Source organism: Cimex lectularius, unplaced genomic scaffold (genome assembly GCF_000648675.2).
Source record: "Cimex lectularius strain Harlan isolate CLEC.00 unplaced genomic scaffold, Clec_2.1 scaffold63, whole genome shotgun sequence".
Classification (NCBI taxonomy): Eukaryota; Metazoa; Arthropoda; class Insecta; order Hemiptera; family Cimicidae; genus Cimex; species Cimex lectularius.
In genome coordinates, this window is record NW_019392694.1 from 1,333 (window position 1) to 28,583 (window position 27,251).

General features: G+C 35.6%; 1 protein-coding gene across 2 annotated transcripts in view; it reads right to left on the reverse strand.

Moving 5' to 3' along the window:
* Positions 1-706: 706 nt before the first annotated feature.
* LOC106674233 (neuroligin-1-like) overlaps positions 707-27,251 on the reverse strand; it is a 156,002-nt gene continuing 129,457 nt past the window's right edge. Inside the window, exons 7-12 of one of the 2 annotated variants that reach the window (XM_014406849.2) lie at positions 10,906-11,035; positions 8,923-9,165; positions 5,828-5,979; positions 5,259-5,374; positions 4,993-5,114; positions 707-4,647 (exon numbers count right to left, since the gene is read on the reverse strand). In XM_014406849.2, coding sequence (XP_014262335.1) covers positions 3,136-4,647; positions 4,993-5,114; positions 5,259-5,374; positions 5,828-5,979; positions 8,923-9,165; positions 10,906-11,035 — 2,275 coding nt within the window. In that variant the 3' untranslated portion in view covers positions 707-3,135. The remainder of the gene's footprint in view (positions 4,648-4,992; positions 5,115-5,258; positions 5,375-5,827; positions 5,980-8,922; positions 9,166-10,905; positions 11,036-27,251) is intronic. The other variant, XM_014406850.2, reaches the window with a different exon arrangement.

Consider the following 27,251-nt stretch of genomic DNA (forward strand, 5'->3'; position numbering starts at 1 on the left):
TTTGACTAAAAATAAATACAAAACTTAATTAATGCAAAGAATCTTCTAAAACTGGAACTACTTTCTTCGGATAAGGTTTCGTAGGAAATAGCAGGGCTAATTTAAAAAAAAAAGTTTGAGAAAGTTCGAACAGACGAAAAATTACACATGGTAAACGTAATGATATAAACAACTTTTCACATTTTACGCCACCCCAGCGCTAACATTGTTACCAAGTCATCGTCAAACAAAATAAAAAATAGCTGATTATGCCAACTTTTTTTGCTCGTAGAAAATTTTTATTTGTGCTTGGACGGTTTGGAAAAAAATGTTAAAAAGGTGCTTAGACCACTTGATAAACTACTTACTGGTCTACCTAAAATTTAAAAATTAGATTGATAGAATAACGGTTTTACCTAATTGTTTAATTTGCAAAACTTTCGATTAAAGAAATGTTTAAAATGTCCAAATTTTAAATGGAGTAAAGTTAACAAAATTCTAGTGACTGAATACTGATTAATGTAGCAAACAAATTACAAATGCTAACAGTGTTGGTACAACATTGAATCATTAAATATAACTGAAACCACAATTAATTTTTACTATATACTTTTGCTTATTTTCAAATTTGTAATTAGTTATTGTGTTATTTATGAACAAAAATTACAGATCCTAATTCTTAATTTAATTAAGAACTTAATGCTTAAGTTAATTTTCTTAATTTCCGCAAAATTCACCAGACCGTTGATTTTTTTATCATGTTTAGAAAACATAACATTAAATAAACGTTTTGGCAATTTCAAATGCACCTTGTTTACTCAAAACTTGAAAATTAAAGTAACACCACTCTTACTTTCACAATAAATGTTGTTATTACACGATATATTTTTATGAATATTATTATATGATATTTTTTTACGAAAGCATTTAATTCCAACGAGGTTTAAACTTATTTAACTAATTAATGAAATAAACATTCGTTCTCTTTAAAAACAAATTAGAAACAGTACAACTTCCGACCGTTAATATACATTCGAAGGAAAAAAAGGGCATGGACAATTTTTTTGTTAACAATTATTAAACTGTATTTATTGTTATTGTGATATTGATTGCAACATACCAATGTTAATTCAAAAGTTGAACAAAACTTATTTAATTATGATGGTTTGAAATAAAATTCACCAAAACTCCGGAAATACATTTAGTGGTAGATTAAAATTTAACTAACAATTTTACCTAGTTTTGCTCTTAATGTATAAAATAACTAATGTGTATAATATGAGCGAAACGATGAAATGAATGGTTAAATTCATTTTTCACTGAATGTCCGGGGTTTTGGTAAATTTTGATTCAAATCATTATAATTAAATATTTTTATTAGAACTCATGAATCTTTGTCCATCTTGAATTGGTTTTACATTAAAATAAGTATGTTGTAATTAATATAACGTAAAGTAGATATAGTTAGAAATAAAAAACACATTTTTTTATTACAAACGTCTGTACATCTATGCATTTAATGTTCGAAACTTTTAATTGAGAAAACAAAAATGGAACTGCTGAATTTTATGGCGCTGGAAGTGAAGTAGACAAATAGCTGTAACCATAAATTGTAAATGTAAATTACAATTGGATTTTGCTACATACGTTTGTAAAATAGAACTAGAAATCGATATCGATATAATAAAAGGATATTTTGAAATGGTTGTAATTTCCTGAAAAAACAACTAAAACTATTTTAAAATAGTACTAGAGTTACCTACGTTCCTACGACGAAGGATTTTGTAAAAATAAAATTATTATTGGGTATTCTACACATTAAACTTGTCATTAGTTTATTTAGGATTTAAAGTAAAGATATGAAGATTTTATTGTTATCCATTTTAAATAATATAAAAATATATTTGAAAGATAATCTAGTAATATTTTATATCCCGTAGATTCAGCACAAACCGCTGTCTCACATAAATACCAATTTCACCAAGTAATACATAACGTTTACGGAGAGTTAGTAGCAGCGTGACCGTTACGAATGGGGTCTCGTTTAATTTGATTTTAGTCCGGAAAAAAGGGACACAGTCTTACTCGGAAAAACAAGACGAGGGTTGGAGGTATTTTACGGGTAAGTTCATTCTTCCTTATCCAAGAAGTCGTTTTCCAAGCTCGGGAAATGCACAATTAAAACATCACGTCTACAAGTTGTATTTTGAACCATCGTGTTATAATATTTAGAAAAGTTCCCGAGATAACGCAATACAAATAATCTCCGATGTGTCCTTGATCATAATAGAAAAATATTTATTTCTTCCTACAGACTATATTACGCCACTGTCAGTCCCAATCACGGTTATTATAATAAAATAATTTATTGTAAGGCTCTACACGTCCTAGCCAAGAGTAATCAGAATAAATGGGAAATAAGAGACAAATAGATGGAACGTGTTCTGGTTGATCATCTGTGACGTGGTCTGAAGCACTAAGACTGTCAGAGATACGTCTGTAAATTATACACATGTCCAGATTTTACGATTTACCACTATATGTTTGTACAGTGTTGTTGTTGCGGTTAACGTCAATGACGTGGCGTTGAAATTGCACTCTTGTTTTATATATATAAACAAACTTTAACAAAACAGTGAAAACTGGCTCAAAATATTTGTTTATTTACAAAAAACAAATAAAAATATTAAGCAAAATCATTGTCCATCATGGATTTGTCAAGTAGGAAAATGTTCTGAATTGTTCCAAATAATGCATTAAAAACATAATAAAACAAATGTCTACTCTTATCTCTCGCAACAAAACGAGTGACTAACGGATATTTACACTGGATATTCACAGTCACAATATCAATAGCATCGTATTTGCTTATAGTATCGTGACGTAAATACGCGCATATATTTATATATTTTCAAACGAATACTGAAAACAGTAGAATACAATACTTTACGATAAAAAGAATTGGATGCTACATTATGGTATGTATATTTACATCAACAGGTACCAACCTTCACATAGCAAAGATGTTTTTACTTTTTTAATATTCTACAGAAAATAATTAATGTACAAAGTAAGTACTAAAAAATTAAACTGTACATTATACGTTAAAATGACCTAAAAGTAACCAGTCTTCTTCGCGAGGAAATTTTAAAAAAACTAATTTGATTTTTTTACAGTGGAAGTACTTGATTTGGAACTTCCCGAAGTGCCGGAGGTAGTCGCGGTCTCGGCGGATGCGGATTTCTTGACCGGGTGAACGACCAACTTCGCGCCGACGCCGCCCGGCTGTTTTTTCGGCTTCTCGCCTTTGATTACAAGCCGTTTGCTTGGCGGCGTCGCGGGCGGTATTTTCTCAATGGGTTGAGGCGGTGTGACCCTTGGGATCTTTGAATTGCCCTTTTTCAGGTTGGGGTCGGTCAGCGTCGGCTTTATTATGACCCTTGGCTCGGGTCTTTTCTCCGGTTTCTCTGCCTTTTCATGTAGGCCAACGTCCATGTTCTCCAGATCTTTGTGAGTTGTCATGAAATTGGGGACCGTGTTGCGGTTCAATGGCTTGCGCCCTAACGTCGAGACCCGTGGAGGGGGCGGAGGCGGCACTTTTTTGTGGGATCTGCCGTCTTCCGAGTGGGGCAAGGACATCCTTTTCAGGAGAGAACAAGCTTCAGGCTCGTCGTCTGGGAAATCAGGCAAAACCTTGGGAAAATTTCTCCTTTTTATGTTGTCCAGAGCTTCTTCAGGAGTCATGCTAGGTTCCTCCATATCATCGCGGCAGGTCACGTTTATGTCTTTAGGAAATGGCTCAAAAGATTTGAGTTTTTTTTCCTCTTGAGGTGATGTGGGCTGTGATGCGGATTCCATCACGCGATCGGACAGCCTATTGCTGTGGACAGAAGGCTCGTCATCGGAAACAGCGTCGGATCGTTGGAGTACGGGCCTCGTACCGAGCCTGCTTTTACCGCTGTCTAGAGATTTTGAGATTTCAATGGGGATCTGCTTCAAGACACTGGCGCTCCTCGACTCTGGAGTGGCGTCTACGGCGACGGAAACTTTTTTTACTTTTTTCGCGATTCTGGATATCGTAGCGGGAGCCTTGTCGGTATCCGAAGACTTGTCCGTCTTCAGTTTCATCATGTTTCCAGGTTTCGTGCGGTGGTTCATCCACTCGGCGACTTTGGCGTGCGGATCGATCGTGACCGTGCTCGAACTCCCTTGGCTGTTAAACCCAGAATAGTTCCTAGGCTTTTTGATAGTGTCATACAAGATTTCGTTCGACTTCAATATGCTTTTGATTTCGTGTTTCGGCTCCGTGTCAAGATCTGGAATACTCGGACTCGAGCCGAATCTGAAACGCGATTTGAAATCTAGCCGGACATTGTTCCTTCTCTGCCGCAACACGTACAACAACAGTACCAGGTTTATTAAAACAAAAAATATCCCTATAATTATTACTACGCTTAGCGTAAATGACGAAGCCGTCGTAACGTGGCCGCTTTCACCTTCTTCCGACTTCTCGATCTCTGGAGCGTCGTCGGGCGTTTCGGTGGGCCTGACGCTCTGCACCGACGGAGATCTCGGATGATACTGTTCGGGTTTGTACTGAGGCGGTGCTCGGTGGTATTCGTTTCCGATGGTTTCTTGTCTTCTGTCCGGGCTGTACCAGTTCTGCGACTGTAATTAGACAATATTTATTAATCTTTATTTTTAAAACAAGAAGAATATTCATGCGTACTATTTATAACAATAGTAATGTGTTATTTAAATACAAAACCCAAAGGGATCTGTAATTACTTCTACTTTTTCCGCCCAAAGTATTTAAGGATAGTAAATGATTCTGTGCTTAAGACGACAACATCATACCATAGAAAGTCAAACATTACACGCCAACTCATGAAAACTTAAATTGTTCTATTCTAAAACGATCTACGAGGAACAAATGGCTTTGAATATGATGAAACGTCGGTTAGTCACACAGTGTCGAATGGATGTTATACGAAGTGATGAAGATGATTTTACCAAACAGAACTGTACCGGTTTGAGTGGTTTTCCGCCGATGTCTCTCAGATGCGAAGGAAGGATATTGGACCAAAAGTTGACTAGGTTGCTCTTGTAACGGTAACTTCTGTGAGGTGGATAATCTGAAACAATGAACGACTCATTAAAAAAGAAATGCCACGAGATTTTTAATCAAGAACGAACACTCAAACTCCATCGTTTCCAAAAGATTCTCTTTATTTTATATTTCACCTAAATTTAAAAAACAACAATAAAACGTCACTTACTGATTGCCATGTACGACTGGTTCGGTCTGAATTCTGGCCATTTCAAGCTGCTCAAAATATCCCAGTATCTCGAGGAGCCAGTGTAGTAATTAAATTTTCTTGGAGCATTAGGGTCCCTGTAGGGATTGGTTTTTATTATCAAAAAGAATATAAAATAAATAAATGTATGATTATAATAAATTATCATATTAAATAGATATGCGGAGTGTCATGGTGCACCTATAAATAAATTTAACACGTGTTATTTCCAGGGAGCGATTGTCTATTTTCAGTTTAATTATAGACTCTCGGTGACCTGTGGAGTGACCGGTCTGGCCGTAGTCCAAAGGTCAAAACGCGCAGCTGTTCTCCGCTAAGAAAATTCAAATTAATATTCGACCAACTCATTCCGTTTGATCCCTGCGATTTTTTTAAAAATATAACAGCTTTTTAGATTTATCTGTATCTGAGAAAATAGCTAAACTATGCCCAGAGTAAACAAACGCCGAATGTGACAATTGAAAATGCTTTTCTTTGTGATGTTCAGGTGGTTTTTGTGATTAGGACTAGATTTGTATAAACACTCGTACCCTGTTTTGGCAAAGTTGGTCCACAGCGTCATCACATACTCGGAAAGCAGTTTCTCTTCTTGTGAGTACCTAGTCAGAACGGGAACACTCCTGTCTTCAAAAGGGATTCCAAGGACATACTCCAGATCCTCCCCCTGGACACTGCCCTCGGCCTGAAAAATAATTAAAAAGCATTCAGACAACTGATCAGGAACTGTGCGCTTTACTGGGTCATTCTATTCTCGCTGTTTTATATTTCACCTTCTTTATTTCACCTTTTATATTTCACGCCTTCTTAAATTGAAGAACTGCCCGAATTGTAAAATTTATCATAACGAATTTCTTTCTGTAATATTAATTGGGAAGAGGTGACATTTTTATCAATTTAAAAGCAACACAATGAAAGTAAAGGTGTTCCTACAGTAGAAAGTTAAAGAAGAAGAAAGTTAGAAGTTATAGACTTAAAAAGTGAAGAAGAAAGTTAGAAGTTATAGATCTAAAAAAGTGAAGTAACTTTGCGGGGGTAAATAAAGGATATCATCATTTTTTTAATTATCATTTGTTCTTTGCTCTCAGTCTCTCTCTCTCTCTCTCTCTCTCTCTCTCTCTCTCTCTCTCTCTCCCCCTTTCTCAATCACATAAACATACATAAGCACACACGTAATATAGAATGATTTTTGTTTGCGAAATTCATTTATTAACACCTTTATATTGCACAATTAGTATACTTTTATTGTGTACCATGAATCTCACATTAATTAGAAAATTGCGCCAGAGTCCATTGTAATCGGAGGTGCATTGTTTTTCTTATGGTGTATCGAAAAATGCACACCCTGTATATTTATTTATCATTCTTTCTCCCTTTTATTTATTTTCCCTTATTTTTATGTCGTTCTTTATTATTTATAATTCAGGATTTATCTTTCAAAACGATTAATTTATTTTGTGTGGTGATAAGTAAGCGTTAGTCGATGTTTATTCAGAAATCGTGAGATGCGGTCTGGTGTGATGTAGGTTTCAGAAAAATATTTTCTTTATCGTGCCAACGTTTCGATCTTTATTGAGATCATCTTCAGGAACTGGGATTTACGAACATTGTTATTTGTTAAAGTTAAACAAGTTTGTAAATCCCAAGTCCATTTATTTATTTTGTTGACAAAATCTAATATGTCGTCATTTATATGTCTTATTTCCGAAAAAAATATTGATCTCCTAATATTGACTCCATCATACGGTCAAGCCAGAAATGAGATCATTATCACTAATCTTTCGGTTTCGTAGTTAAAAGGCATTAATTTTTAAGCAGTCCTCCTAGAGCGTTGCGGTTTTTACAAGATAAAAGCCTTATCTAAAATGTTCCTGGGCGAGGCGCCTCTTTCTCTGACACGGCTTAAAGGAGTTTTATCTGCCTAGCCAGCGGCGACGCAATATTCCAGCAGGCGCTGCTCACATTGCAGTTAATGGGACCGAGCTACCCGATCTTTTCAAATCTCAGACTTTACTGGGGAACTTTAACATTTTACCGCTGACGCTGCAACCTCAGCAACTTTGTTGACGGAAAGTTAAGACCTATCGATTTATAAAATGACGCAAACAGGACCACAGCGCACTTGGAGGCTTGTAACTTGGAAATACATACTTTGTTATTATATGACTAAAATATGCAAAACAGACCAACTGGTTCAGTCATCAGCTAAAAACCTGCGAGAGCATTGAAATCTGCAAAACACAAAGCAACTGCTAATATATCCTGTTCCAGTAAAGAAGACGTTGTATTTATTTAAAACCTACCTACAAAAAATTACAGTTCAATAAAACTACTTCAATTTTAATGGGAGGAAATAAAAATAAGAACTACTTCAGCCACAATTGCAGAATGAAAACACATTTCACAAAATTATGGCAAAGCGCAACAATGAAGATATGTATACTGAGATGTTGGTTTCGATAACGGCCTAGACAGCAAACAGATATTGTTTTTTTGATCTAATTGTTAAAAAAATTACAATCAACCCAAGTTTGATATATACAGGGAACATTCGATAACGAAAAAAAAGGCATAAGAAATGGCTCGCACTCTGCAGAATAGCGTAATTCATATATAAATGCTACAATAAAACAATATCACTAATTATTAAGAAATAAAAACCATAAAAGTTATACATAGAAAAAAAGAAAAACCTAAAATCAGATTGGACCTTTTCCCTTAATGTGCCTCCACCCCACTTAAACGCTAAGATCTCTCTCCGGTCACTTAAGGAAATGCTCCTTTAAAGGAAATCATAAATACTGAAACATTTTATTGTAGGTAATTCGTTTAATAATATTTAAGAGTATAAATTGGTAATAAAGGAAATGACATATATAATGATAAGCCATATGAGTATAAAATGGCAAAAAGGAGGTAAAATTCCAAAGGTGGGGTTGAGGTGGAAAGTCAGTGTCCTAGTGGATCGAAGTCACGGTAGCTCAAGTGGTAGAGCAGCGGCGTATTTAGCCGAAGGTCGTGGGTTCGAATCCCGCTTGTGACACTGACTTTTTATCTCAACTAAAAACCTTAATTAATTGTAAATTACAAAATCACACAAATACGATTACTCTATTCTCCAGAATTAAAAAACAATCGACTTCTTAAATTATTAATATCATTTCATTAATCCAGAGCGGCTGCCAATGGGTAGCTTTCTCCATAACACCACAATCATAAATTAAAATCCAATCTGCAAGTTATATATAATACATCTACAGTTGTAGATAAAACTAAATGAAGTAAGAAAAGGTTAAACAAAACACCTTCATCAAAAACACCTGCGAAAAACCAAATTTTTACCAATAAAAATAAAAGAACGTGGAATGTTGTCAGTGACCTCTGCTATTTAGGCCGTATAAAAATATCAACAAAGAAGACATCCTCTCTAACAAACTGAATGCCTATTACAGATACACGTATAGTGTAATATTGTACAATACAATCTCAGTTCTAATATAAAATTGAATGGAGTCCAAGAGTAGGAGAGTCGCGGGGCGGAGCAATCCCTCTTTCCGCGTGAATAATAGATTGTTAACCTGACGCTATTTCTGTGCGGTTGGCCGTTTAATTGGCTCGTATTACTTACGGAAGGGTAATTGCTCTGGAGGTTCCGGTGCTCGAACACGTACAAGTAAGTCTGTATATTCGGATTGGGCTTGGAGTGGTAGGCAGCCGTTTGCACGACGGGGACAACGATCTGTGAATCCCCGAGGATGCCGAGAGTGGTGTCGCGGGCAATCAGGGCAGAAGCGACTTTGGACGATGTCCTCCCTTTCATCTCCTCCTCGTAGACAGACGTCGCCATCGCACGCGCGATTTCTGGATGTTTCTGAAAACGTAATTTGGTAAACATTAAAGCATAGAAAATAAGCCAATGTTAACCCAAAAGAAAAAAAAATATTAACAACCAAAACAACGCTGACAGAAAAACCAAGGATCGAGATTTCTTGATAATTATAGAAACTATTTAATTCATATTGGAAAGACTTGGTCGAAGCCCAGCTCTAGTTAGCAAAGAAAAATACAAACGTACGTCAAATTACATGCCAAGTCTCTGAACCAGAAAAACTTACAATAGAGAGTACAATACTACAAATCCAATAATTTCGGAAAGAAATTTATTAATCGTTAAATTAAACGAATCGAATACCCAGAATGAAACTCTTATAAGATCAAATGTAAAATAAAAATTCTTAATTCTAAAAATCTTAATCATTATACAATCTTTATCCTAAAGTAACCATTATTCTGGCAGACATATGGAGTAATATACTTAACGTTTTCTTTTTTATATGTTAAATTAATAATAAAACCTGATTAATTTTAAAACAAAATCATACCTTTTAAACCACCATGTTACGAGACGAAATCATATTTTGAATATTTCTTTACCATTAATACTTGATTTATTATAATTTTTCATTAAACATTTCCCTTAAATTTTAGTATAAGCATATTAAATATAAAATATTTTGTAAATTTATATAATGTGGTTCTGAACAAACTCCCTGCTATCAAGCACAAGTTGTTTACTTAATAATAGCAAGTTAAATGAAATGATTAAAAAAATAAATAGAAGATCTAAGGCTAATTGAAATGAAAAACTCAGCTCCTTTAGCCAACTTTATACAAATACTTTCTTACATATGTGCCACAACCATCACTTCAAAAGTCATCATAACAATACGGTCTTATTTAACAGAAGATTTTACTGGTAGTAGGGGCCCATTGCTTACAAAATTAATTGTTGCATCTCTGATGTATTTCAGCACTATCATGTCGCACTGTGTAGTTCCCATAAGCGTGTATATCGAGAAAAGTACGAGGATAGCCGCTTTATTACTGACATGAGGAATGAAATTGAATTTACGGTCCAATATCACCTCAAGATATTTGATTAAGAAACGGTCCACGATTGCTGTAAACTATGGCCTCCGTTTTGTCAAGATTGATTTTAATTTTACAAGGGTTGTAGAAACGTCCTATGCAGCGCATTACTTTGTATAATCTGTTCGATAATGTAATTGTATAATCTATATATCGCTGTCTATCCTCTAAGATGAGGAGTAGTGAGCGATATATAGAAAGAACAGAATCGGCCCAAAGATAGAACCTTGAAGAACACCGGCAACAATGTCTCTTGGTTGAAAAAAGGATGATCCAAATCGTTGAAATGGAATTGTCTGAATAAGAGGTGTGGATTATTTTTAATATGGTGGGAGGTTAGCTATATTCTATCATCATGCTGACTATAGGTTATGCCAAACAGTGTCTAAGGCCAGTCGGGCATCTATCATGCATCAAGCATTTCGGAAGTTAAACGCTAACGTTATAACATCTATAATCTTGACTAATTTGGCAGTGGTAGGTAGACAAATTCATCCACTGACTCTTTTATGTTTGAACTTTTGATTATATAGTGTTATACGATACGAGAAATTGTAACTACATATGTGTATGTCGCCTTTGAGTTGTGACATAGTCAAATACAACTGTAAAGAAAAAGAATTATATCCAGTATAAATAAAACTACACATTTTGTCAACAGTGGTATCCTTTTTGTACTTACCTCATAATTTGTTCTAAAAAAGGATTCAAGCACATCGTCCCTTTCCTCGTCAAGCATTCCATGTGCCAGTGCAACTGCAGATAGCTGGTGGTAGGCTTCCAGCTCGACGACTCCGCACATTAAGTCGTATCTGTAAAGCAGAAACAAGGATAAAGAAGGAATTGTTTGAATGACTTTGGCGTGAAAATTTAATCTTTATAACGACAGGAAGATCGAGAACTCTGGAGTAAAAAAATTGCACACATATGAGACAGATTAGGTGGATACTTTTGTTATGTGCAATTTATTTGCTCGGTAAAAAAATTCTATGATAGCGTTTCCTAATGGTCTTCTTCAATGTGAGTCAGCCGGAATTCCGATAATAAAAGACCCACTCCCAAGGAAGGTATAAATCTTTCGGGATGTTGTAACCTGCTGTTGCCTTGTGATTTTGATTCAGGAACATATATTTTCTTTCAATGTTAAATATTCAAACCTTTCAATAAAATCGACATTTATCAATTGAGTTTTAATAACGTTTCATCAGTGTTTTTATTAGCTTCAACAGAGAACATAAATAAAATTAATTGTCAATTGTAATTACTTGTTTGATCTATTACACAAACTAGTTATAATATAATGTTATACCATGGGAAAGAAAAAATAAATTACAATACTGATTAGGAAGAGTCAGTGAGTGAGAAAAAGATAAATCTATTTATTTTTATCAATAAAGATTCTATTATATAACAATAATTTATTAAATTTAAAAATTTATTAAATTAATTACAAACATTACACACAACAAAAAAAATCTTTATCTTAGCTCACCTGTAAAGGATAAATTCGGTTTACGTATGTTGTTATATATCTAACTACAAAACCAATCATATGTACTTAGTTTTTACTTATGAATTGTAATAAACCAATACTAACTGTATCCTACAATCTTCTCTGGAAGCTTTATATACATATATATNATATATAAGTAATATATAAAATAAGTATAGGATTTCATAACATTATGAATCTCCCGTTTCCAGAAACGTTAAAAAGCGAGTATCTTAATACCTAATTTTAAGAGCGAACTTGAAGTGTTGCAAGGTACATTGGTATTTGTCAAAAATTAGTTGACAAATTTTACGTATTGACGAATCCGGGAGATTTTCAAAATAAGTATTATTGGCAAGTAACAATTCGAAAGTTCAGGGATCGGCGGCAGAAATAGTCTTCAACTCAGGCGCAAGTAGTTGGCTGGAAAGAAAAAATGCATTGTTAACCAGTTATCCAGACAAGAGGGACATTTGCAACCTCGTCCTTGAACTTTCGAAAATAAAACAAACTAATCTAACTTTCAATTTGTCGACAAGATTCAAAAACTTTTAAATCTACAAATTAGCTATCTCAATAATTTAATGCCGGACAGTGCTGACATTCTAGGTGAGTTCTGTAGAAAATTAAGGATTTTATTAAAGGGATTAAGAGAGCTCATGAGTTCTCTTTTGCAAGCTAGAAAACCCCTCAGATTTCAATGAAGTGCTCAATATGCTTACTTATGATTTTCAGCAACAATTCCTAACGGACCTAGACCATTCAGATACCCACTATATCCACAAAAAAATTCTCTATATCGACGACGTCTGTTTTTACCACTCTGATAAACATCTGAAGGAGGTCGATGGGGTGACGAATTTAGCGATAAACGCTGTGGCTGCATGCGCTGGGGAAGCCAGATTTATTATCTCCGTTCTGCGTCCTCTTTTGTGGATTCAAAAGGAATCTTTATCCACCATAAAGTGGAGGAGTTCTTAGAGGCGCGATTCCCCGGCCTTATCTTTGATGAAATGTTATGGTGGCACTCGCTCATCGAAGCCTTGTCCAGTGCAGACGGGTACATCGGTCATTTCAAGTGGGAAACGGACAAGGAGGCTCTGCTGAAAATCGGCTCATTTATACGCCTATTTGTCGGCCAGGAAAACGTCCCTTGCTGCTCAATCTGCTCTAATGTCAAGTCCTTCGACCTATATCTGGCGTGGTTTGAACAAGCCCCTTTGTCAGTGTCTGATGGGAGCTGGGAATGTCGCCGCTCGAATTCCGGAAAGAGCAGCTTTCTTGGCTAAGCTGGGCAACCCCATGACGGACACGATCCTGAAGAACAAGAATAACTAGATATATATACGAACTCGGACTCGACCATGGGAATTAAATTCGGGGATGCGTAGAACCAGTTTGGCTATGGGGATAATCTTCGGACTGGGCAACAAACCGACACCTGGGTCCTCCCGCGTCAGGTGCCCGGCTTATAGCGAAAAGTTGCTCAGTGTCTCAAAGATTACCATTCCTTGGCCCTTTACAGGGAGCGAGTTGACCCCTGACCTAAATATCGGGCAGGCCGGTCAATTTCTGGGTCCCCTGTTCCATTTCTTAAGGGATACGGGGGTGTTTTCTCACATATAGAAATGTAAATAATGTATATTTATGTTATATGAGTATTATTATTTTTATGTGTGTATATCTATATAAAATTGTTCAATTTGTAAATAATTGAAAAATTGTAAAAAAACAGATGAACAAAATTAACGCACCACCTTTAAATTTTAATGCGTATTGGTTTATTCATATTTCGCATAACAAAAGTAGGTTTGGTTGTAAAAATAATACATTTAAAAGACATTGTTTATTACTAAATTCACTAATTTCGTGGTCCGCCTGACCAATTAATATATAACAATTAATTAAGGTTTTTAGTTGAGATAAAAAAGTCAATGGCACGAGCGGGATTCGCACCCACGATCTTCGACGTACCTTTTTTGAAAAATGGCAAAAAGGAGGGAAAATTCAAAAGGTGGGGTTGAGATAGGAAGTTGGTGACCGAGTGGATCGAGGTCTCGATAGCTCAAGTGGTGGAGCAGCGGCGTATCTAGCCGAAGATCGTGGTTTCGAATCCCGCTCGTGCCATTGACTTTTTATCTCAACTAAAAACCTTAATTAATTGTATTACCTTGACACGCGCCCAGATATCATGAAATAGGGGGTGCGGAAAGGAACGGGATTTTCGCAGTGAAGTGCGAAAATTCCAGAAAAATAAGGAAGAAGTTATTCATTTCATTTAATTTTAAAATTTTCTATGAGTAAAAATTCATTGAATTGAAGCCTGGCCATTTTCTGAGCTCTGGTAAGAAAAGGTCCACGAGCCGGGTCCTGAAGTTATTTTCATTGAGCCTTCTTCTTACATTCCTGGAGCAAATCGAAACATTTGAACTTGTCTTATCTGATTTCTTATCTAATTTCTCGTAATATTGTGGTTTTGTAAAGTTTGATGACGGATGAATCAATCGATTATTTCTCGTCCGTAGGCGTTCTTCCCTATGTCTGGCGACTTCGCGCTGTCTGTACCCTTCCTGTAATAATGTTATGACCCTGACACTTTACTCACTCAAATGCCTTATTGAAGCCTTTGAAATAGGTTTAAGAATAAGAATAATTCAAATGAAATCAACAAAAAGGTTAAACGAAAACGAAATATACGGGAGTAGAATGGAAGGGCATAATGCTACTTTTTGTACAAATAGGATTAATCAGTACAAAAGTAAATAAAGGAAGAAAACAAAGCATTATTTATTGTTTATTTTGACGACGGTAGCATCTAATCCTGTAACTAATGTGGAAAGATAAAAATAATAAAATGGTAAAATTCATGGTTGCGATTCCAATATTGTTTGTGAAATTATGAATGGAATAAACCATGGCTAATTGGTTTTATTATGGTTACATTGAAGAAGACACATACAGTTTGAAATTGAAAGAAATTGAAGGAAATTGAAAACTAAAGGATTTTTGTGTTATCTTGTGAACGCATTATTTCGAATTATCTCATAACGGGCGGAAAGCCAGGGGTCGGCGACGTTTCCCTGGCTCCGGCCCGAAATTCGATAGATATTTATAATATTTCCAAGCTTCTTGGGCCTGCCCGAGGGGAAAAAAAGCGCTTGTGTTTTTTGGCAGAAAATTCGAAACGCTGGTGAGTTGGGGAAAAATACTTTTGGGATTAGTTATAAAAATATAACTTTAGTAGTTGTTCTACGAATAAATATTTTATTTTTGTATTCTGATGATTGATGATATACGCCTGATGATAACTTCCTCTACATGAAAAATAAAGATTAAGCACACTCCGTTGGAGTAACTTCGATTTGGATTTATATAGGCTCAAATTCGCCCATGTGCGAACGAACTACAAACATGTGTCGAATTGAGCCAATTCGTCAAAATTAAAATTTTCATACAAGATGAACATAACATGATAACATTTTACAATTGTCTGTCAATATGGAAACCATGTATTTTTGCATATTCACTTAAAAATTGTCGTGCTTCTTATATAGGTCATCAGTTCAAATGTATATTTCAGGCTCTTACTTACAGGTTAAATCTAAAGGCCAGGATATTTATAGTCTCATCGAAATAATATCATGATTGCTGTTGTTCATATATTGTTCGTATGAAGATTGATCCTTTTTTCTTAATTTGTTTCGACAATAAATTATGAGTTATTTAATAGATTTTCAAGGAAAAAGAAAAAAATAGTAAGGAGCCCTTTTTTCCCCCTTCGGGCTTTGGGCTACAATAGCATAACTATGAGCCCCTACTTCCCAATTCAAGTCCTAAAACCCAGGGCCTAACCCCTTTTTGGCTAATCTGGGGGTAGGAGGTTGTGCTAAGCCCCAGGACCTAAATTCTTCCCCCGTTTGAAATATGCCCTGGACGAGCCCTTGTCAAGCTCATAACTTACCCCTGTGGAAAAATTGACATTTCGGCAAATTTAAAAATCATAAGATGTTTTAAAAAAGGGTTTTATTTACAAAACATTGTTTTTGTTATATTTAAGATTGCATTTATATAATAGTAAAAGTTGCGCATCTATATCTAAATATAAATATGCATCAATAATAATAAAAAATAGGAGAATTAAAAATCTAAATTGTCGATATTTTCTCTCTAGGATATATGGAATTTAAGACGATTACCAAAATTGAATATAGATTTAGGTATTTAAATAAAATTAGTGGGATTTAAAAAGCAATTCCTCCAGCCTATTAGCATAAGGGAAGGATTAGGAGTAAATTATTACATGACTCGCTTCAACAAGAAGTCCATTAGCACAAATTCACTTGGTTCAACCAGTCCTAAACGCTATATAAATTACGGACAATGATAGTTTAAAAAATTGGAAATAAAATTGAAAGTTAAATTTCCTATTATAGATTAGATTATTAAATATATATTGTTACATTCTGGTCAATGAATATTTAAATAGAAAGTGTTGACTTGTGCGTGCCAAAGTCCGAACTAAATTTGTTCAGTTTTAGATTTGTCAATTTTTTCTCTAAGTAATGAAATATTCTTATTTTTAACCTCAATATATGTGACATAACTGGAAGAGGCATTCTACACTAAAAACATGATCAATTAAAAGATAACATTGGGAAAAATAGAACTAAATTTTTCAGTTTTGCCAATTGTTATCGCTGGGTAATGAAATATTCTTGTTTTTAACCTCAATAATGTGACATGGACGTGGCGTTCTGCACAAACAATAAGTTCAATTAATAAGGTAATAGTAGTAAACCGACGTTAAAAACTGTCTTTTTGGATTCTTCGATTGTAGAATATTTTTATTTGAACTATGTTGGAAATGGAAAGTAAATTTTATCTCGAAAATCTTCCAAAAAGAGTCGAATATAATTTGTTATATGATTGTTATTACTAAATCATCGTTAAAATCATCCATACATCATCGGTAGTGACAAACTTAATAACATTTCTAAAATTGGTTCGTCTTTTGTTATCAAACTCTAATTCCTGTCATACGTCAAACGATTTGTCGGGTGTGGCAGACAAAGAGTTAAACAACTTGACAATATTTTCCCAACAATATTCACAATTAAAATTCCATGGTCTGTGCCCGGGAGTCGATCTCACAACCTCGATCGTGGTAAATACGCAGACGCCGTAACCTTTCAGTCACCGCTTTCGTTTTTATTATTTAGGTAAAATACTATTGTTTGTAAAATTTTGTAAATCGTGTGTTCCACTGTATTTGAATGATAGAATTCCTGATGCAGTTACCACCGCCCTAGAAAATCGGTGTTAGTGCTCGTTTTAAAAGGTAGATCCTACTCGCAGTTTGTTGTTTTCAACGATTCGGATTTCAAGTATTAAACGCTCTTCATGAGGTTGAAGGAGATACAAACACGTCTTTCGACATGAAATGTATGAGTGAACCTGCTGATCCACGGCCAACGCGACATTCGAATGAGGAGCTGGTTTTTAATGCGACACAACTTTGAACGTGCGAAAAACGTAAATTACAACACAACTAAATATTGCCATAATAAATCCTATGATAAAATAATTTTAAATTAGTGTTTAATTTGTATGTCAAATATTATTTAACATGTGCTAAGGTTAAGAATACATTTTTTTTCTCAAACCAGTCTAATTCCCTCCCATTGTTGAAACTGTGAAACGTTGTTGTATTTAAATGTAAACTGAATTGTGTTTTGTTCCGTTTAGAAGTTTCTTAAATTTAAAAAATTTGTTCGATTTAGACAAGTGTTTGATTTTGACCATAAAAGTGAGTGAGCACCCTACAATGGAGACATGTTACAAGATTCTCCATATGTGACATCTTAGATTGCTTTTACCGCGGTCTTTAATATGGCCAAATCTCTAAGATATTTAAAACACATAAATACATTTTTAATGTAGGTCTCTACTTTACAATTGACATAATGTGTGTACACACTATCTGGGAGAATTTGACCTCTGAAAGACAATAAAGTTACCTCCGTAGGATTGAAAATAACTGGTCCCCCTGCCGATTTGTTTCTATCTAATTTTCAATAAAATCTTTTTGATTATATAATTTCAATACCAACAATATTTTTAAATTTTATTCCGTTTCAAATATTTGTGTCAGAGTGTGAAGTGTCCATTTATAATTCGCTCATTGATTAGTAGAAATTTAGGCGTGTAGGTTTTGATATTCTTTTGCTTTAGATTGCTAGATTTTATCAAGAGATTGGCCCCCTTCATAGGATTGTAAAGTGACTTTTATTCTATTTCGGGCTTCATCAGTCTAGCTATATGATTTCTAATTTTAGGGTAGTTCTCAAATTCAATTTTCCCTATAGACATTGGGTGTACTCGGAATAAGCCCTTGTGCTGTTCATCCGTGTTGTAACTTTCCAAATATACGTGGATTAGACCTGTATAACATTACTGATTGCTGTTATAATAAATTTGGCCTTTTGGCATTTTTTCATGATTTTCATCTTCCGAGATCATTACGCCCTCGACGTAATCCGGAGGTATCCTCCATTGTCCGGGGACATTCTAATTAACTGTCGCCAGTCGTAGGTTAACAGAAATTAACAATAATGAAACTTTCAATCTGATGATGAATGTTTAATGTTTGAAATCTGTATGAGTTGTGAGTTAATGAGATTAAATAACACACTCACCCCACCTGTGTCTAATAATGTAAAGATCTTTTAGTCAGACTAGCCCCGGGAAGGAAGAAAAGCCGCAGGATTTGTTTAGCCCACAGAAAGTGCACTTAAACACTGCTTCTCTTAATAAACATGCAATTAATCAAGCGTGAAGTAAAGTGTTCTGCGAGTTGTCAGCAGTTTAAAAAAACCGAATATTTCAATATTTTGGCCACCTATTCTCGCTGTGAAATCCTACACAAAACTCAGACAGGTACAGGACGATAGGGCAGCTAGAGAAAAAATACAACTTTTACGACATATTCTCAATTTTGTCACAAATGAATTGTGGTGAAGTCAATTTTCAATGTTTTCCGTATCTTGTAAAAAACGTGGAAATCTGATGTCAAAAATTATATTTAATTTTAAACACTATATTCTAAAGTCGAGTTTAATCTATTTATAAATAAATCGCTGAATAAAGGGTACGAATTGTTCAACGAGTACCTATCACAGAAATACGCATAATTAAAGCGTCACGAACAATAAATTTTCTCCCTAGGATTAATGCGGTTTGGACGGTGTCCAAAATTTTTTCATTATATTGTGTTTCAAATCATCTTATTCAAAAGTCACTTCTATTGGCAATATTTCTGCCAGTTTTTAAATGGGTATGGCAACTGGGAGAATATGGCTCAAATTTGTTGGTTACAATTACATCAGCAAACACCAAAAAACCTTAAGCTGATTTCTATTTATTGCTATATTTTTAAACTAGTTCAACTCCAGCAAATTATGCTTTCTAACTTTAATGCACTAAAATTATCAACATTTATGTCGTACATGAGTATGAAGTTCTATTCTTACAATATGCGCGTTTTATTTAAAATTCCATCTTTTTGGTTCAACCAGGAGAGGATTTGAGGCTGTTTAAACAAAATGTTATAATGCAGATATGTTTGTATGCTGCACTACTAATTTCTTTTTTTGTTTCTCCAGCTGAGTTTAGATACATTATGGTATTACCATAACCAACTTTCACTTTTCTTTGTCGTATTGCTAGCCTCTCTGTGCCCCAAGCTCTCATCAATCGTGGATAAAATAAGACAAATTTCAAACACAAATACAGAGAAACGGGATAAAAACAGCAACGAACAACAACTCACGGCCGCGCATGGGTCATTTGAGATGTCGAATGTCTTTCTTTGCTGACTTAGTTCTTTGCAGTCCGTTATTATAAGCCATGCAGTCTCGGATTCACCCACTCATCCACCCAGGGAGTCCGTAGCTCACTTAATGTGGAACTACGACGACGACGGGTGGTACATTGCGGTTAAGGCTCGGGGCCCAAGAAAGGTGTACCTCGTGTCCTCCACGTCCCTTTCTCACTCCAGCTTCCTTCATTGTTCCCTATGACCCTTCCCAACCCTTGTCTACAAGGGGGGTGTCCGGGCGCAAATTAATGGTGTAGCCCTGAGGGCGTGGCAACCTCTCTAAAGCACAAGCTGTACTCGTGTCGGCATGGGGCGGCGGGTGCCTTATCAGAGGCACAAGAGTGTTAGGGTACCAGATCCTGTCTGCATAGACGGGGGAGGGTGCATAATCATCTGTACTACAGGGTAACAAAAATGTTCCAAGTTTCAACTCCTGTTACACTGGGAATGGACACATAGTTGGCCGTGGTGAGACCCCTGAAGGGTACTTATAGAAGAGGCTGTCTTCTATCTGTGACCTTCGCACGAAACTTGCATATGACCATCGTTATACAACATGCCTCACGGGATACTGTGGATCGGACGGCAGCGTATAAGCGTTGAGGACGCTATGATTATGCTGAAAAACCCCTCGAATGTGTGAGTAGTGGCAGAAGGGAACGGGTAATGAATCGGTTGCTCCTACTAGAGTATGCTTTGCACGTAGGTGTAGGCTGAGCTCGATTGGAGACTTTTACAGTAGGCGGTACTCCCCTAGGAGGTGGTTAGCAATTCCACTTTAAACAAAACGGCGGCCGGAGCGGATCCGGTAGTTTCTACGCTGGGGAAGCCCCAATACTCTGGGAGATAGAGTGGCCTTCTGTATCTAGGGAGGGCGGGTATATTTCGGCTTAGGTACCCCTTTGCGCGCGGCATACGGTTCTATGCTTAATGCGGACCCGGCCACTTGGAATGGACAAGCGGGGAGCGGGGTGTCTTGACCACTCGGGGCTGAGCTTCCTCTACACCAACACAGTAACACACTTCTGTCGTATGCGGAGGAGCGTCAGCTCTCATCTTGAGAATCAAAACGTCCGATAAGGCCGAATAGGCTAGCTGCGGACGTTAAAGATCCTCATTGTACATTTTAGGACGACCGAGTATATGGGAAAGCAGTCCGTTATTATATGCTCTACCGTGATAAGCTCTCCACACAGCGGACACCTACGTGATCTCACCCCCATTAGAAGGTGTTCGTATGTAATCTTGGTTTGACCTATGCGCAACCCTGGTAAGTATGACCTTTGCTCATGTTGGCCCCCTCAGGCCAGGGGCCGATGTCATTTTTACATTTGTATGAGGCTTGAGAACTATGTTCTATTTTAATAATTTATAGTTAAGTGGAAGTTTGGGTGGCCTGTAGAGTAGTGGTAATATCAGTTTACTAACGTTTGTGTAAAAATATTTAGTTTCGATATGCAGTAAATTAAAACTTAATAGAAACCAAAGACAAATGCAAATGATTTTCTTTCTAAGAGAGCGTGAGTGTGAAGAACGTTATTTATTTATTAAATAATAATTTGACCATTGAATTTGTTGATATCGATTTTAGAATATCTACACACAGGAAATTTTCAACAATGGTGCAAGCATAGAATTGGGACTAAAAATAACAAACAATAAGGAGTGTGAAACCTTCACTGACAGGAAAAACTATACGGTGTTTATGGCCAGAGACCGATAACGTTTTGACATTTGTGTAATTTAGATGTGTTTCTTTCGTTCCAATGGATTTAACATTCATTTTTTGCATCATTATCAATTGTCCTTTGTAAATCCGCTGGACGTATCGAGTGGTAGTGTGGTCTCGTCGTGGCTAATTTTGTCTTTTCTGGTTGTTCGTTCCCGTTAAACCAATGTGACTTGGAACCCATGCTAGGACGACCATTTTCCCATTGACATTGATCCCTTATAGTTGTTCATATATTTTTCTTATTAAAGGGTCTGCGGATGCTCTTCTCTTGAGTTCCTCTATCGCGCGTAAGGACTCAGTGCATATTACGAATTTATTTTCTCGTTTTCTTTCGACGATCCCTAGCGCGAGGGATTTGCTCAGTTCCGCCGTGCATACACACGCTGACGGGCGGGGGAGTGATAGTGTTTCTATCTCACGTTCTATACAAACGGCGGCGCCCACACCCGTTGCCGTCTTGGACCCATCTGTTTAGATGGTTCCATGAAATTCTTCCATTATAGATTGTAATTTATTCTTATATACCCTGACATGTAAAAAATTCCACCCAGCTGATTTATTTTTTCATTTTCTCGATAAAAGAAAATTCTGTCCTTAATTTTTCTCAATTGTTTTTATCAATAAATATTTATTTATGCTAAATAAATATTTAAATTCGGAATATCAATTAGACATAAATGCTCTTAAACAAGGATAAAGGATTTTTCAAAGTTTAAATTTTACGGAATTTAAAATGTTTATTCAGTCTCATTTGAATTCTGAAACAATAAACTGTTTATTGTATAATCTGCTAGTAAGATAAGACAATAGTCAAATGGGTGTCTGTCAGCATAGAATGCACTCGAAGATTTATACTTAGTTACAAATTATTATCGCCCTACAAAACCATCCCGCAAATGACTGTATAACTAATAGTAAAAAAAAATTATTCTGAGGGACATGTATAAATATGTCAGCCTATAAATATTAAGAATTGGGCATCTATCATCAACATGGGAACAGCATCTACACTCATTAATTAGCACAATGTTTATTATGTACTTTGAAATTAACAAAATTACATTTGAACGGAAATTTTATGAAAGCATAAAAATAGTTAGAAGTTTTCATCTTTATGTTCTAAATTTCAATTTTTAAAGTTAAAAATACCACTTAGTGCTGAGGATGTTGCGCGTGTTGTGGCACTTAATGATGATGGACGTTCAATCAGGTATGCGGCTATTGCCATCGGAGTTCCCTACGAAACACTGCGAATCGCAGTTAGACGTTAAAATGGCCTAGGGTAACATAATTCACAGTAGACCGTTTTTTGATTTTAAGAATTTTGCGAAACCGGCACCAACTCTTGTTCATACGATTCATCAGCAGGAAGTTCGAAGTGTCCAAATTTCTGAATGCACTGCTCGAAGAATATTAAATCAGTATGGACTGATGGCTTTTCGCCCCGTAAGCGGACCAAAATCGACCAGAACACAGTGTCGAACGGCTCGCATTTGCTCGAGAACACAGCCATTGGTCTTTGGACAATTGGTCTATTGTGCTTTTTACAGATGAGTGGACATTTGCTCTACGATCTCCAGATGGGCGTGAAAGAGTGTGGAGAATGCCATACGAAAGGAACGAAGCCAGTAATTTTTTCCAGAGCCGACCTTTTCAACGTAGTTCATTGATGATGTGGGCGGGAATTTCAATGGAGATCGTTGGTTGTTGTCCGTCGAGAGTCTTTCAATTCCACTCTCTATCTGGATGAAATTTTGGAACATCATGCCTATCTTCGATGAAATCAGCGACTATTTTATTATAATGCACGATAATGCTCGTCCACATGTCGCTAGCATTGTACAAACGTAACTTCAGCAGCATACCCTCAGGGTGTTTGCTTGGCCAGCCCGTTCTCCAGGCTTTAACCCTATCGAACATTTATAGGATAACCTCACAAGGCGAATAAAAGTACGTCCATCACGTCCTGTTACACGCCACGATCTTGAAAGGACGCGTGGTGAAGAATGGCACATCCAGCAAAGAGACATTTCCAGACTGGTAGCGTCTTCAATATGTAATTAATGCAAGTGGTGGAAATACGCAATATTGGAATGTTAATTAAAAGTCTAAAACAAAATTAAAACAAATATTATCTGTCCGTCTTTTTTTAATGTTTTTTATTTTTCATTTTTCTTAGCAACCTACATTTCTTAAACTTTTTATGACAAGCACTCAATTATTAAACGATTAAAAACGTGAAACTTTTATTAATATTTAAATATATATACAAATCAATTTATATTACAAGTGGGCGGAATCTTTTGCTTATCAGTGCATTTACTGCATCTTGTAGGTAAATTTCTGGATAATGCCTGAAATTCGATTGTTTAATTGAACAAAATTGTTTTTATAATAATTAGTTTTTCTAACATTTCAAATATTTTATTTAGAAAATAGTAAGGACTGTAATTACTATACTATACCTTATATGAGTATTGTAAGCGTTGTTACTCTTGTTTATCCCTAACCATCCCTAAACAATTTCATTGGTTAAAAATAAATTAACAGGAATAGTTTATTTAAAACTTAAAAAGAATGAGTTTAATAAAATAATTTTATTTAATTCTTGTTATTGAATCTAGTTATTTAACCATAAGTGAAGGTTAAGACATTAGATTCAATAAAACCTTTCTTTAACTACTGCAAATTAACTCTATACTGTCATTGAGAGGCACATTTATACCACTTAAAAAGTAAATTACATTCTCATGTACAAGATTTTATTAAATGACAACGTAAGCAAACATGGAAATAGAGTTCGCAAAATTAATAGTGTCGGTTGATAAATCTTGGGAGAATTGTATTTTTCATGGGAGTTCAATTACATCCAGAGTCTAAAAAAATGAAATAAAATATTGCTGTATGAGGTCAAGTAAATTGGGTTTCAGAGCTCTTTTCAGTTAAATCAACTCTAGTGTTTTCAATTTCGCTTACAGGTCAATAACGTTTTAAAAATTATGAATGAATTTGACGGGACGGTTGTGTTCTTTAACCGAAACTCCATTTCCAAAAATCTGAATTAATAAGCAACTTTCTTCGAATCAAAATTTGGTGGCAATGTTTAATAAAATTGTCAACTAGTTATGGTTTCACACTAAGCAAACTTAAAATTAATGTAGTTGTATGTAATTATAACACAATAAAGATTAGAAGATAAAGGTAAATATCATTATTACGCTCATATTCATTGAATTGTGATCTCGAAGTGATTATAATCCTGACGAGGATTTAATTTTCTTACCTCCTACAGATTATAGTGAAAGGTTAATTTTCATTGCCACTTTGCGTATTGATGAAGAGCCATTTGGCTGAATGTCCCGTTTCAATTATATTCACTGATTACTCAATATCAGTACAATTGGACTTCAATATTGACCTCAATGTTTAGAAAGTCAATATTGGCTAATAATTCCGTTACCCGAATTAATATTTCGCGAAAGCGCCTATTATTAGAAATATTTCGTTCAATTTAAATTATTCTCTCGATACATTTATTTACTTTTTTGGGAATTCGACTAAATCGGCAGGAACCAACGGTGAAAAATTGATTGAAATAATAATATAAATTGTTTTTATTGGTTGACAAGGTGAGTTGACTTTCCTTTATTTGCCCTAAATGATGTCATTTGATGTTTTATATTCAGTTAGAATGACCATTGTTTTTCTGCTGCATTCCTCAGATATAATAAATATCATATCATTTTTAAAATAACTGTTTATTTGTTTACTTGTTGTTGGAGTACATTAAGAAAAAACAAGAGTAATGTAGTAAGATATGGCAATAGTCAAATGGGTGTCTGTCAGCACAGAATGCACTTGAAGATTTATACATATTTACAAATTATTATCGTCCTACGAAACATTCTGCAAATGACTTAATAACTTACTTAGTAAAAAAATTATTCTAGGGGACTTGTTTAAATATGCCAGACTATAAATATTAAGAAAAGGGCATCTCTCATCAACATGGGAACAGCATCCACACTCATTAATTAGCACAATGTGCTCAATTATGTACTTTGAGATGAACAAAATTATACTTGAACGGAAATTTTATGACTTGCTTGAAAGAATAGAAATACCCAACTTACGATAATGTAATATGTAAATATAAAATTAACAAAAATCCGAAAGGGTGAAATAAAACACAGTGATCTTATAAAAAGGAACTATCTTGGAATTAATAACAAATTTAAAATTTTAACTGACATCTAAAAACCTGTCCGTAAGAAATAATAATGTTTAAAATTTTATATGACAATTCGTGTCTTTGAAACATAATCTCTATTTTGCAGGCACCGGTGGCGTCAGGTCGGTCATTGCTGGGGCGCATTTATTTGTGCTTATTACATCTGATGTATTTTAATAATAAAACTTACAATGAAATTACCTACCCTTCCAGATGTTAATAATAATTTAAAAACATTATTAGATAAAAAGATTTTTTATCGTTTTTGCCTGCGTCTTGTCAATGTTTTTCTCGCATGTTTTAATAAGGTGTTTGTAGATCGTTAGTGCCATTTTAGTCCTAATTGAAATAAATATATTAGTTTGAATGGCTCTTTCCTTCTGTATCCATCCCAAGGGGTATTTTTGTGTCTGTTTTTCGGATTTGGATTTGGATTTATATGCGCTCAAACCCGCACATGTCCACTTTCCTAGCACTAAGACCTGCTTTTGTAAAATACAATCAATTACTGGCAGGCCTCGAGAATCACTACCTTAGGCACTCCTGAATCAGACCACGGTCTTATCCTTCTAGCCGCCGAGGTTAGTCTTTTGGAGCTTTCAACAGCTAGGACAAATCAGCCCCTTGATCAATCAATTCACCGACTCATTGAATCTTAAATATATTCTTTCCTATTTATATACCATTCACTGAATTGGTGGTTGAGTACACGAAATTCCTCCATCACCCTTTAAATCTATTATATAACTAACCTAATCAAAGATCGATAGAGTACTCGATATTTCGCCATCGGCCTTCTCACACAACACGTTCACGCTAATAAATACACTCACTCTCTACACAATCCACTTTCCTGCAAGAATCTGACCAGAAGACCCAGATATTCGCTGCCGTGCTCAAGCACAATTTCATATTGGTGGCGCTGGGCATATGGAGCTAAGGAATTGGACACCTCCATCTGGCGGAACACATCTAGAAACTTTTCTCTGCATGACAGGAGATACGCGGGTTTTGGCCTAGAAGAACGAGTCCGTGTGGCAACCTCCTTATCCTTTCTCCTAAGAGTCCTTGCTGGAAACCCTCCGAGGGCCACAAATCTTTTGATAGGCGAGAGGCTTCCTTGCCGGCCCAGCCCACCACGCTTCCATATTCTTCTATCATGTGACTTTTTTACCAAATATTAGTTTATTTTTGGTTTCATATATCATTTAATGTTCAATGTGTTTTATATTATTAGGGCTTATTTGGGTTTGACTTTATGGAACATAAAATTCGGGGCGTTTATTTACTAGGAGCAAGGTGTAGGTGGACAAATGATTGTAATTACTAAAAGTGTGTTAGATACATATCATTTAAACACACTAAAGGTATTTATGATTAAATATATTGAACATTGAGAATTCATAAATGAAGGCAGGAAGGTCTTGTAAGAAATTCTGAGGGGGTCCTTGATTGTCGGAAAATGGATTTCTCCTTTATTTTTCCCCGTACTTATTTAGCATAACGAAACATAGCCTGGGGCGTTTACGGTGTCGGTTTGTCGTCGAAATATCAGGCAATCGGCGACAATTTCTCAACATCCGGCAGCCGAATTTCGCCCAGGGCTGTCTCAGAATGCTAGAACGGCTTGGATTTAATTACCGAGGGTTCCTTACTCATCGCGTCTTCTCCGCCGTCATAAATAATGAAAGCGGGTT